This window comes from Ips typographus, linkage group LG10 (genome assembly GCF_016097725.1).
Source record: "Ips typographus isolate SLU linkage group LG10, UJ_Ityp_2.0, whole genome shotgun sequence".
NCBI lineage: Eukaryota > Metazoa > Arthropoda > Insecta > Coleoptera > Curculionidae > Ips > Ips typographus.
This window is the reverse complement of record NC_138431.1, coordinates 5,431,280-5,445,156: the sequence shown is the minus strand read 5'-3', so window position 1 is coordinate 5,445,156 and position 13,877 is coordinate 5,431,280. Positions and strand designations below refer to the sequence as shown.

The window sequence follows — 13,877 nt, the reverse complement described above, 5'->3', positions numbered from 1 at the left end:
ATCAACTTGCGCTCTTTGAATTATTACTTCAGTCAAGGTATGTTTGCAGTTTGTTAATTACGGAATAACCGGCCTAATTGGACCAACTTTAACTTCTGGAATACAAGCAAGAAATTATCTGGCTCGATCACATAATAATCGCGAGTGTGACACGAAAAGTTTTTAGAATTCCTCGGGCACCTTCGCGTTGTAAATCAACCTCTGAAACTTCAAGTTTACATATGACATGATATGTAGGGCCCGGGGTAGGGAATTACACCCCCACACAAACTGGAAAGTCAATAAAAATGTTACTCAAAATAGAGTTAAGTTTAAGTATCATAAGTTTGTTTGTCCTCCAGGAGATTAGTTAGATAAAAAATGGCGGCCGAAGGACAGCTTTGATTAACGTTTCAGCTGACAGAATTACACCCCTCACACAAACTGGAAAGTCAATAAAAATCTACTTTATATGTTACTCCAAAATAGTGTTAAGTTTAAATATCACAAGTTTGTTTGTCCTCCAGGAGATCGATTAGATAAAAAATGGCGGCCAAAGGACAGCTTTGATTAACGTTTCAGCTGACATTAAGCAGTTAAAATGCGTTTTTTATACTGTATATTACCTTATACTGTCAGGATTTAAACCAGTTCTAACAATTATTGTGTTTCTGAGTGTCTTCGAGGGTTTTGAAGGTATAGTTAGGACCGCAGCAAATTCGATAAGAACGAAAATACCGAGAGGGACACGAGACAAAGGAAATTGAATTGCACATGGCGGGGCGCGTCTTTATTTGAGTTTCTGCTTTGAAGCCGACATGGTTTATTTTCCGGAAAAGGGACAGTATTGTTGGGTCTATATGAGACGTGGCCCTCCCCCCTGTTACTTGAAAAAATCCAGTTTTCAAATAATTGTCACACAACTCGAAAACAAAAAGCGTTTTGTTGCGTGCATACGAAATCCCTTGAAGGGCGCTTAATATGGAGTCTAAGAGGACGAGGTCCTCGTGTGCTAACACCTCTTGAGTAATTATAGGGCCCATTTCCAGTTGCTTAAACTCGTGGAAAAGCGCTTAAAGGGCGTTATAAGTTTGCCGCGAGGTCCTTATCGCGATCCTTTAACACCTTAAACACGCACCGTCATCTTAATGATGCTCTTGGAGCTTAATTTTGTGCTATTCTCTCTTATTTTTGCTTTTTTTAGAAAATTCTTGTCGAACTGTTATTTGATGGATTCAAATTCAAAAAGACGTTTTGGGAGTTGGAATTAATCCCTTTAAAGGCAATCTGTTTGAAAAACCAGAAAAGACGTATTTCGTGACCATAAAATGGAAATAAGAAGCAAAAAATGTCAGCAAGATCCGCTTTATAAAGTAGCTAATAACTATTTGGTGATCAAAGTGTCCCAAAGATCAATTGTCGAATAAGATGCATCCCAGATTAGTCTGATTTGTCATTTCTTCTTCTAAAATTTCTGTATTATCAGGTGTCTCTATGTAATTATTACTGACACAGTACTTGTCCTGGAAAGTACAAGTTTTGGAAAGAAAGTATGATGTATTGATGAGGGAAATAACATAACCCTATTTTTTAATGGAAAAAATGAAGCAACTGTAAAACTGAAAGAAGATTGCCACAAACCTTCTTCACTGTATTTTAAAAATGTTCTTTGAATTACTTTATCATTGTCAAACTGTAAAATCAAACAAACCAATCAATTTAGAAAAGTTTTAAATTTTATAAAACGGTTATGTATATGCAATTTAACTTTCTGTTGTGAGTAAACAAATATACATTACTTCTTGTAAAGGGAACTAGTTGATTTTGTTATTTTATTTTTACTTATTTACTTACTAATGTCTTAGTTCTGTGTAAGTAATTGTTTAAAATGCAGCTTCTGACATTTTCCCAATTTTCTGGAAAACGGAAAAAGGTTATTTAATTTTGAAACCGGAAGTAAATTTCACATGAAATTCTCTAAAACTTTCCCCGTTTAACCGACTCTGTCGCTCTTATACATGTAGAACCAATTTGGGACACACTGTATACGAAAAAGTTTAACAATTCTAGTTTGTCCAAATTTTGGGGCATTTTTCCAAAAAATTGCGGATAACTTGATTATTTGAAACATTCCGTAGAAACACATCGTGTGATTGTAGGTAGCTAATGAATGGAGCTATCACGTGACGTTGAGCGAGCACTGCCGAGTTGTCCCGTTTGGCCGCTAGAGGGCGTCAAACTTGATTACCTTTTTTCATGTCATTTTTAAAGGATGCTATGTCTTGAAAACTGAAACTAAACGATTGTAAGTAAATTTAATGATTGAAAAATAGTCACATGACCTTAAAGAAGCCATTTTAATATTGAACACCATCACGTGACTTTCAGAAATTTTTTTGATAGTCAAAAGAGTCACGTGACTTTTGTAAATTAATTTTATGATTGAAAACAGTCAACAAAACCTTCATTATAACATTTTGACTTTAAAAATGATCACGTGACCTTAGATTTTAATATTGAACACCATCACGTGACCTTCAGACATAGATCCAAATGTGAAAACTTTCCGTGGAGGTATAAACGTTTAGGTGCTTAGTGGTGGTAATCTTAACGAGGCAAATTTGGACGTTTATTAATATTTCAACTAGATTCGAACTGAAATATTTTTTTTTTGGGTTGAATTCTGGCAACCATCAATCCCCGACGCCATTTATAATAATAAATTAACCCGTCAGATCGAGTTACATAGGCAACACGGCACACACACAGCAACAAATGGGGGTGGCGTGTAATATATGGCAATTTTTATGAAAGGTTTTATATATCAAATATATCGCCCGTGATCTATTTTAATTGATATTGCTTGAGAAAAATAATGGTCGGACAATTTGTACCCGTCCGGACCTGGATGTGCGTGGCAGTTTATGCTCATACGCAAACAAATGATTAATTTATTTTTTTTGTTACTATTATTTTTGTAAAATCGGCTCAAAGTGGGCTGTGCCCTCCCCTCGCCCTGCAGGCATTATTTACGTCAATCAGGACGGCCGGTTATTGAAACCGGCAAATCGTCGCCTGGGGCCTTGTACCGGACCTCAATTCAATCAAGCCGCTCTGATTGGAAACACTTTTCAATTTTGATTTACCGATTTCTTTTCACCACTCAATAGAAATGCGAAAAAAGTTAAAAGATTTTGCCAGATGGCAGCTGTCAACTGTCAGCCATTATTTTGATCTGTCAACAGAAACAGTGTAAATACTTTTAATATTTTTAATTCTAAATTATTAAAGTGATTATTAAATTGAGAGATGGATTTGGTTATATTTCGACCAAAAAAAAGTTGGTTATTGCAAGTATTGTAAAACAAAATATGCAAATAATGCTACTAGAATGGCTAGGCATTTGGGGTCCTATGGGTCAGCTCCAATCCAGATTAAGCTGTTATTTAAACAGGAGACTAGTGAGTGTTCAAAAGCATCATCATTAGAGGTGAAAGTGAAAGAAAGTGACAAACTCGATGAGAGAATTCCAACTGTAGTCAACCAAAAAATCCATTGACCCTTCGTTCTGCGCCAGAATGACCCTCTTGGAGAAAAAACTGATGCAGCCCTAGCAAGAGCTATGTATGCCACATTTATGGGGTTTTCTATAATAATCGAAAACAAATATTTCAAGGAATTTTTAAAAACCATAAGGCCATCCTATCAAACACCTTCAAGGTATTTGCTAGGCAATACATTACTTGGTAAGTTATTGTGCTGCCTGTTGACATTAATAATACAATATTCTTTTGACCATTTTCCAGATGAAGGGTATGGTCGAATAGATAAGCTTGTTAAAGAAAAGATTAGATTATTTTTTACAAATGTATTGACCAGGGCACAGAACAACATTCAGGAGAGTTTATAGGAAGATGAGGATCTGCTAATGGACATAATATATGAAGGTGATGATGAAATATATTCAGAAAGTGGTAAGAATCAGCTTTTAATACCATATTGAAATATATTGTAGTATATCATTGATTTGCTTTTAGAGCAAGAAATGGACTTAACTTCCTCGCAAGTCTTCAGAACCAAATTTTGAAGATGTCCTAGTATAAGCAAGTGGCCAATGTTTGAAAATTATTGATAAGACATACCAACCAGTGACGAATAATCATTTGCAAGTACCTAGGTATACTATTTTCTTAAATTCGGGTTTGTTTAGAACCCTTCTATTGATTCTTGTTCTTAATTTATAGTGTGTATAATGGATAACTGTAAAAAATCTGTTATTATTTTATATCTACCTAAATAAATGGAAATGCCGGTAATCAAAAATGTGTTTCTTCATTTGTCTATTTTTTCATTTGTTTTAAAATTGATATCACTACCATAATAAAATGTATCTACTTAACCCTTAAGGTCCCTAAGTACCCTATATGTTCACATAATTTTATGTTTTGTTTTGAGTCCTAATAAATCAGATTAATTTAAGAATTTTTGATGAAATTATTTCAATAGCAATGTTATAATTTGATAATATTTATGTTTCTCCTATTTCTGTACTTAATTACAACACCCTAAAAAATGCAAACTTTTTGAAGTATAAATTTTTCGGGAAAAATTTCCATAAAATTAATTTTTCGGAAATTTTACATCCCTAGTCTACTTGCAATAACACAAAGAATGATACAGGGTGTTTATAATGAATGCACAACTGTCATTTTTTTATCTGTCATGTGCGTATATCTCAGCATAGTGGATAGTTTTGTGATTGGTCAAAAAAAGCATCTTTCAGCTTGAGGCTTATTCTTGGCCAATCACAAACCTTTAGCACTGTTGTCATTTACACAAATAGCGCAGATGTGGACTTACCCAATTTTGCCCTTCAATCATTATTTATTTTTTTAGGTCTTCCATCATTTTCCCATCTAAGCTTCAAATCCCTCTATATACGACATTTTTTCAATACGACTCTGACTGAAACTGTGATTGACTGTATTTGACGATTTTCGGACATTTTTGAGCCTTCATGACGTCAATTCTGACAATTTCTAGATGAAAACAGTCTTTGTGACGTCATTTGACTATTTAAAGACACCAGAAATACTTACTCTAGACAGAAAATCATTTTTTACTGTATTTGACACTGTTTGGTGAGTTTTCAATCTTTTTGGCGTCATTTCTGACAAATTCTAGTCAGAAGCGGTCACTGTGACGTCATTTGACTAATTCAAGACACTAAAAAGGCTTCAAACGTCAATTTTGACAATTTTAACACCGAAAAATAATGATTGACTGTATTTGACGATTTTCGGATATTTTTCAGTCCTTATGACATTAATTCTGACAATTTCTAGAGGAAAACAGTTTCTGTGACGTCGTTTGACTTTAACGTTGTTACTTTAAGACACCAGAAATGCCTAAAAAGTAAATTTTGACAACTCTAACACAGAAAAACATTTTTTACTGTATTGGACATTTTTCGGACAATTTTCACTAATTATGACGTAATTTCTGACAATTTCTAGATACATTAAGACAGCAGAAATGCCTAAAAAGTCAATTTTGACTACTCCAAAACAGACAGGACCTGATTTTCCATCAGTCGAAACGAATAATCCTAATTAATTCCAAAATCCGGCAAACGAACTTTCATATTCGCTGAGGCGGTCCCCAAAGTCATTTCGTTTCCAGGCGCCCCCCCCCTAGGGGGGACATCCGGAAATGAAGTCTGTCATTCTATCGGGGCACTTCTGCCTAATTGAATTTATCACAAGCCGGGAATTACCTTTCCGGCCCTTTTGATTTAATCCAAAAGGACCAGTTTTCCTATCCTGGTAAATAGGGCCGTATTACTAAACCTCTGTTACCGACTTAACTTACGGGTTAAATTTAACAGACAGAAATGAAATCAAAGCCTTTCGCATCGTTTTGCAAAGCCCTAAATAAAGAATATTTACATGTCAAAGGTTTCGGCAAATAGATGGCGCTGAAGGTGACATCAAGATGTCTCAAACTAATTAAAACGATACTCAATCCTCGGAGGGTGATCGTTGAGGTTTGGAGGAATTGTGAGAAAAGTCCCGATTTGAGAGTTAAAGGACCCTCCATGTTTGGGCACAGCTAATTTTCTGGACTTCTTAGCCAAACAAAGAGAAATTAATTAGGAAAGTGTCGGGAGTAAAATCAACACAAAAGGAGTTGCAACTCCATTCCGAATTATTAAAAGCCACTCCGCTAATTGTTAAGAGTTTATCATTTTAAATTGGGATAATTAATTTCGTCAAGCGTTCTAGACGATTTTGAGACGAATTAATTAAGCCCCAGGACATTGGATACGGTTAGGAAAAAGGGTTGTTCTCCCTAGGGAAATGCAATAGGAAAAATGTGCCTTCCTACTCCTGTATCGATTAAACCGTCTGCCGGTAATACTGTCATTTATCTTTACAGTGCCACTTTCAGAGAGAAGTTTCTATTATTTCTTCTCTGGAAAATTCCAGAGTCATTTAAAGCTTATTTGTTTCGTTAACCACTTCTGACTTAACCTAACCTTAAAACTACCTTTTACCCCATTTTCTTGGGAGCGTTGAAAGAGAAATTAAAAACTTCAGCAAAAACTGCCTTTTTTAATAATTTAAACAAATTTCGCGCCCGCTTTCCTTCTTGTTATTTAAATTAACCGAATTAGGTCTCGACAAAACTTTAAAACGTTCCTCGAGGGCTGAAACTTGTTCGAACCCAAGTTTCGGCCTCTAATTTGATGCACTTATGGATATTTAATGAACTTGTAACAACCGGTTTGTACTTAACGACATTGCATGATGATTAAATTTTCAAGCTCTTATATACACGGTGTGTGTCTAAAATTAACCAAAAATAGTAGTGTACTATTTCAGGCAGAAAGAACCCTGACAGAATTGATACAGATTAAAAGACAATTTGACAAGCTACACAGTAGTGCAAACTAGACCTTTCCAACTGTCAAAATAACAAAGTTACAAGCAGTCGAAGTGAACCAAGCAATTCACTGTAAAGTTGTGTTTGTTGTCAAATTGTGACGTTATTTTGACAGTTAACCACCGACACTATACAGGATGGTTAAAAAACAATTGGACAAGCTACTGAGTGGCGCAAACTAGACCTCTGTAAGTGTCAAATTAAGAAAATGACGAGCTGTTAAATTGAATCAAGCAATTTAGTGTAGAGTTGTCTTTGCTGTCAAATTGTGACGTTATTTTGACAATTAACCACCGACACTATAAAGAGTGATTAATAGGCAATTTGACAAGCTACACAGTAGCGCAAACTAGACCTTTCCAACTGCCAAACTAACAAAGTTACGAGCAGTCAAAGTGAACCAAGCAATTCACTGTAAAGTTGTTTTTGTTGTCAAATTGTGACTTTACTTTCACAGTTAACCACCGACACTATACAGGATGGTTAAAAGATAATTTGACAAGCTACTGAGTGGCGCAAACTAGACCTCTGTAAGTGTCAAATTAAGAAAATGACGAGCTGTTAAATTGAATCAAGCAATTTAGTGTAGAGTTGTCTTTGCTGTCAAATTGTGACGTTATTTTGACAATTAACCACCGACACTATAAAGAGTGATTAATAGGCAATTTGACAAGCTACACAGTAGCGCAAACTAGACCTTTCCAACTGCCAAACTAACAAAGTTACGAGCAGTCAAAGTGAACCAAGCAATTCACTGTAAAGTTGTTTTTGTTGTCAAATTGTGACTTTACTTTCACAGTTAACCACCGACACTATACAGGATGGTTAAAAGATAATTTGACAAGCTACTGAGTGGCGCAAACTAGACCTCTGTAAGTGTCAAATTAAGAAAATGACGAGCTGTTAAATTGAATCAAGCAATTTAGTGTAGAGTTGTCTTTGCTGTCAAATTGTGACGTTATTTTGACAATTAACCACCGACACTATAAAGAGTGATTAATAGGCAATTTGACAAGCTACACAGTAGCGCAAACTAGACCTTTCCAACTGCCAAACTAACAAAGTTACGAGCAGTCAAAGTGAACCAAGCAATTCACTGTAAAGTTGTTTTTGTTGTCAAATTGTGACTTTACTTTCACAGTTAACCACCGACACTATACAGGATGGTTAAAAGATAATTTGACAAGCTACTGAGTGGCGCAAACTAGACCTCTGTAAGTGTCAAATTAAGAAAATGACGAGCTGTTAAATTGAATCAAGCAATTTAGTGTAGAGTTGTCTTTGCTGTCAAATTGTGACGTTATTTTGACAATTAACCACCGACACTATAAAGAGTGATTAATAGGCAATTTGACAAGCTACACAGTAGCGCAAACTAGACCTTTCCAACTGCCAAACTAACAAAGTTACGAGCAGTCAAAGTGAACCAAGCAATTCACTGTAAAGTTGTTTTTGTTGTCAAATTGTGACTTTACTTTCACAGTTAACCACCGACACTATACAGGATGGTTAAAAGATAATTTGACAAGCTACTGAGTGGCGCAAACTAGACCTCTGTAAGTGTCAAATTAAGAAAATGACGAGCTGTTAAATTGAATCAAGCAATTTAGTGTAGAGTTGTCTTTGTTGTCAAATTGTAACGTTATTTTGACAGTTAACCACCGACACTATAAAGAGTGATTAATAGGCAATTTGACAAGCTTCACAGTAGCGCAAACTAGACCTTTCCAACTGTCAAAATAACAAAGTTACGAACAGTCAAAGTGAACCAAGCAATTCACTGTAAAGTTGTTTTTGTTGTCAAATTGTGACTTTACTTTCACAGTTAACCACCGACACTATACAGGATGGTTAAAAGATAATTTGACAAGCTACTCAGTGGCGCAAACTAGACCTCTGTAAGTGTCAAATTAAGAAAATCACGAGCTGTTAAATTGAATCAAGCAATTTAGTGTAGAGTTGTCTTTGTTGTCAAATTGTGACGTTATTTTGACAATTAACCACCGACACTATAAAGAGTGATTAATAGGCAATTTGACAAGCTACACAGTAGCGCAAACTAGACCTTTCCAACTGCCAAACTAACAAAGTTACGAGCAGTCAAAGTGAACCAAGCAATTCACTGTAAAGTTGTCTTTGTTGTCAAATTGTGACGTTATTTTGACAGTTAACCACTGACACTATACAGGATGTTTCAGACAATTTGACAAGCTACTCAGTGGCGCAAACTAGACCTCTGTAAGTGTCAAATTAAGAAAATCACGAGCTGTTAAATTGAATCAAGCAATTTAGTGTAGAGTTGTCTTTGTTGTCAAATTGTGACGTTATTTTGACAATTACCCACCGACACTATAAAGAGTGATTAATAGGCAATTTGACAAGCTACACAGTAGCGCAAACTAGACCTTTCCAACTGCCAAACTAACAAAGTTACGAGCAGTCAAAGTGAACCAAGCAATTCACTGTAAAGTTGTCTTTGTTGTCAAATTGTGACGTTATTTTGACAGTTAACCACCGACACTATACAGGATGGTTAAAAGATAATTTGACAAGCTACTCAGTGGCGCAAACTAGACCTCTGTAAGTGTCAAATTAAGAAAATGACGAGCTGTTAAATTGAACCAAGCAATTTAGTGTAATGTTGTCTTTGTTGTCAAATTGTGACGTTATTTTGACAATTAACCACCGACACTATAAAGAGTGATTAAAAGGCAATTTGACAAGCTACACAGTAGTGCAAACTAGACCTTTCCAACTGCCAAACTAACAAAGTTACGAGCAGTCAAAGTGAACCAATGTAAAGTTGTCTTTGTTGTTAAATTGTGACGTTATTTTGTGCCTACTATACAAAAAATACAGTTTCTGAGATATTCAGGGTCGAAAATTTTCATTATTTTGACATTTTCAACGACTCACCTGTCACTATCACCTCGACACTCATCGCGTTCCTTATGGCTTCCAGCCTTTTGCTACTCTCCTTAGAGGGCGCCACGCATCTGTACTCCCCTCCCTCTTGGTACAGGACGTTGTCAATTCTCAGTTCCTGCGAGGCTCCTATTGGATCCAAACGTCCAGTGCCGCTCTCCACTCTGGCCCAACAACCGCTGATTCCTGGAAAATACGGCCCTGCTTTACGTCTACAGCCTTATTTATGCAACCAGCCATTCAATATTAGAATGACTGGTTGCATAATTGTGAGTGACACTCAGAGAGATCATTTCAATTCTTGAGATATTAGAACTGGAAAAGTAATTGCCACTAATTGGACTTTTTTCTGCTTAATTGGTAGCAATTAACGGGGCTATTGCAATTATGGATAATTGAGTTCATTCCTAATTGTATTTTACATTTTTTTTTTCACTATTTTAATAGGTTCATTAAGACTCAAGTGTGAGTGGAATAGAAGAGTTTACTCTACAAAAATGCGGTGGGGGTAAAACGAGAAAAAGTTTCCTGAAATGGAATGCGGGAGCTTAAAGTTGTCGGTTTTTCGAATTCGTTACGAAAGATAACTCTCGGAAATATCGGGGTTTTGTTGTCGACCGGATTTCAATACGAAATAAATTTATCCCGAGCCCGCAAAAGCGCCTCAAACTTCGTAACGGGGGGCGCATTCCGCCTCCTCAAAAACATAAATAAAACCACCATCGTGGTAAATAGCCACCCCCATCTGGCGTAACACGTTGTCCACCTGTTTGCTGGTTTGGTGCATTGTTTACTTTCAACTTCACTACCTGCGGTGTGAATGGTTGCGGGTTTTTAACCGTTCTATTGTTAATCCTCAATTGCTTTGTGGGTTGCAGAACTATCTACTTGTTGTCAGCTAACTTATTGATTTTATTTTATTGTAACCCCCTCTTAACGGTTCCCCTTCTGCCTTCGAATTAACGGCTTATCAATGGGAAATTTTTTAAAAATTTTTGCACCTCCATTTTGTTTTCCTGTTTCATCGCCTTTTCTGTGGATGGTGCACAAGTGTTAAGCTTTTTTTTCCCCCCTAGGGTCTCACCCAGCCCTAAATGGGTCTAGTTTTAAGTTTATGTTTAATTTTAATTAATTTTTTGATTTAATGTGCTATAGTTATTTTTCTCCATAATGAGGTAACTATTAAATTTCACATAATCTTTTTAATTCATAGTTACATGTGTTGAATTTTACAGCTTTGTTCACCTATTTAACTTTGTTAATTTCACTATTTCATCATAACATGGGTCTCTCTGTCTCTCCCCTTGTAAAAAGACAGTAGTCACTTTGGTCGACTGATTTGAGGTACGTTTTCTCGTGTTGTAACATTTAACTTCTTGTACACCAAGTAAAGTGGGTATTCTTGTAGCTCCTGAAGATGGTCATTTATATGACCGAAACTTGTCGAGCAGACCTTACCATCTAAGGTCATAATAAAAGTATTGTGGAGAAGACTGTTTGTCATTTCCTTCCTTTCGTACTCCTGCGACTCCACTGAAAGAAAATGGACTACTACTTCTTTCCATAAATAAAACCGTTTCGCATTGTTGTACTTTTCGAGGTGAAACTGGCAAGAAAAAAAAAACACTCCTAGGAAAGTTATTTCCATAATTCGACTGGATGTGACACACCTTTTATGTTATTAGATTAAAAAATCCATAATTCCAGACGTTACGAGACACACGTCATTTATAGTAGAAAAAGAACGTATTCCAGGGCAGTTGCAATTTTATCTGAGACTTTAAAAAGCGCCCTTTATTGCCTACAAACTGCACACCAGCCTTATGGCCCTACATATGGGAGTTTTATTTAAATTTACAGCCACTCGTAAAAAAAGTTTTGCAGCCATTTTGGATGCTTTTACGTTTGACACTCTTTCAGTTTTTAGAACCTAAATTAATTATTTGAGAGAGTTACAAAACAAAACTTACCTGGAGGACATGCTAGCTGCACTGCACCACCTAAAGAAACCTCCACCTGCCTCCCAGTCGAACTGAGTTCACCCACATCAAACTCAGGCTCCTGGGTCACCTCCATATCATCTAAAACTTTCCAGTTAAAACTCCGAAACCTCAAAACGGTAAAATCACAACTCACGGACGTTGAGAAAGTATCCGATACTGCTAAACCTGCCCAGCATATGCCTGGCGATGCACTTGTACCAGCCGCTGTGTTCCCGTTTGATTTCCGTAAAGTTCAGGAACCCTTCGGGTGTCTGAAGCACCGGAGGGTCACCATCGTCCTTCAACCAGATCGGTTTCGCTTTCGGGTTCGAATCCACGTCGCATTTCAGGGACACGGGCATCCCTTCGCGGATCGGGAACCCAAACCCCGGTTCCCTGGATATGGCAAATGAGGGCGTGTCTAGAAGTTGGACAACAAAACGTAAATTAACGCCAAATAGCGTATTTGTATTGAATTCACCCTATTGACAAATGCATCAACAAATATTTACTCGGGGCATTAAATTGAGATAAACATTACAGTATTAGGGACGTTATTTGTCAGGGCACATTACCTATTAATATTAATCCTAATGCCCTCGATGCCCTGAAATTAACTGTGAGTGCAAATCGATGTTTACTCTGTCTGGAAACGTTACATTCTACCCATTTTAGAGAACCCACCACATAGTGTACTAACCATCTCCAGAAAACACCGCTTCCTGAAGCCACGTACGTAATCCTGGTAATCACTGTCCGGTCTTTGATGAGTGGGCACAATAAAACAACCCGTTTCAAAAAGAACACTGGTTTAGTAACAAGAGTCCTTAAAAATACTCCGAAAACCCCAAAACAACAACATTTATATCAACAACAACAACTCTCCTCTTTTCTTAACCTCACTTTTGCGCGCGATACACACGCCGTCAACTAATCGACGCGCCGCCTACCGCATGAAAAATGAACTGATAGCTGCCACAAACAACGATCTATTGTTTTTAAACAATAATTTGCTGGCTCCGACAATTGTCAAAAAATACTTTTTCTAAACTAAGAACTCAGTGAAAATAACTGAAATGTGAGCTGTCAAGTTTAAATTTGAAACGTTTTTAAAAAATACATTTAATCAAAATTTGACAGCAGCATACAATAAATACGATTATTAGATTCGGTTTGACGGCTATAACAAGCACTATTTGGGTTTCCACAACTTTCAGTGGGACTTTGCGCGGTGTAAACCAGGTCATCGGATCCAGTTTCCGATAGGTCACAAAAGCGTAACCAACGTCCTTTGGTTGGATGTAATCGGAGCCGGTTTCCTTTTCGTTCTCACTAAAAATTAACGTCAATTGTTTATCCAGTTCGCTGCTACGTCTGTCACGCACAATGTTGATGCGTTCCGAAATTCGATTGATTCTTCCGCTGCTTCTAGAACCGCGATGATGATGTTGATGAGCGGATTTATGACCAGAACCGCCATGATGACTGGAACGATGATGACTTTGATGTTTCGGTTCTTCATGATGATGCACGGATTTGTGACTTTTAGAGGGAGCGTGATGTTTAGAATGTTCTTCGTGATGATGGGTGTGGGTTTTTGAACGAGCTTCATGATGGTGTTCATGATCAGGTTCATGATGACTTTTATGATCAACCTCTCGATGATGTCTAGAATGTCCATGATAATGTTCTTCCTCGTCATAATGATGTCTAGAACGACCATCTCCATGGTGGTGATGGCTGTTTTCTACGTGACCATCTTCATGGCCATGTCTGGAATGTCTACTCTTATGATGCGAGTGATCTTCTTCATGAATATGCTTGGAACTTTTGTGATGATCATCATGATGATGATGTTTGTGGATTTTGGAAGAACTTTCTTCTTCATGATGATGCGGATGACTTCTTGATCTATGGTGGCGAGAGTGTCCACTATCACGATGATGTTCGTGTGGATGGTGGAACTTTACCGAACCCTCTTTGCCTTTTTTACGTTTGCTATGATGTGGATGACCTGGTAAACACGAGCATGGTGGAATCTTCTCG

The 13,877-nt window shown here is 36.9% G+C and overlaps 1 protein-coding gene and 2 long non-coding RNA genes across 6 annotated transcripts in view; 2 read left to right on the top strand and 1 right to left on the bottom strand.

Moving 5' to 3' along the window:
- The window catches only part of LOC145734709 (contactin-4-like), an 85,537-nt gene that overhangs the window by 11,309 nt on the left and 60,351 nt on the right, over nt 1-13,877 (bottom strand). For all 4 annotated transcript variants that reach the window (XM_081988247.1, XM_081988248.1, XM_081988249.1 and 1 more), the window contains 3 exons: nt 11,986-12,252; nt 11,820-11,930; nt 9,841-10,035 (listed from right to left, as the gene is read on the bottom strand). In XM_081988247.1, coding sequence (XP_081844373.1) covers nt 9,841-10,035; nt 11,820-11,930; nt 11,986-12,252 — 573 coding nt within the window. The remainder of the gene's footprint in view (nt 1-9,840; nt 10,036-11,819; nt 11,931-11,985; nt 12,253-13,877) is intronic.
- On the top strand, nt 1,861-4,295 carry LOC145734827 (uncharacterized). Its single transcript, XR_014179502.1, has 3 exons — nt 1,861-3,725; nt 3,786-3,953; nt 4,017-4,295. It is a non-coding gene; the product is annotated as an uncharacterized LOC145734827 (long non-coding RNA).
- On the top strand, nt 10,588-11,413 carry LOC145734822 (uncharacterized). Its single transcript, XR_014179496.1, has 2 exons — nt 10,588-11,193; nt 11,258-11,413. It is a non-coding gene; the product is annotated as an uncharacterized LOC145734822 (long non-coding RNA).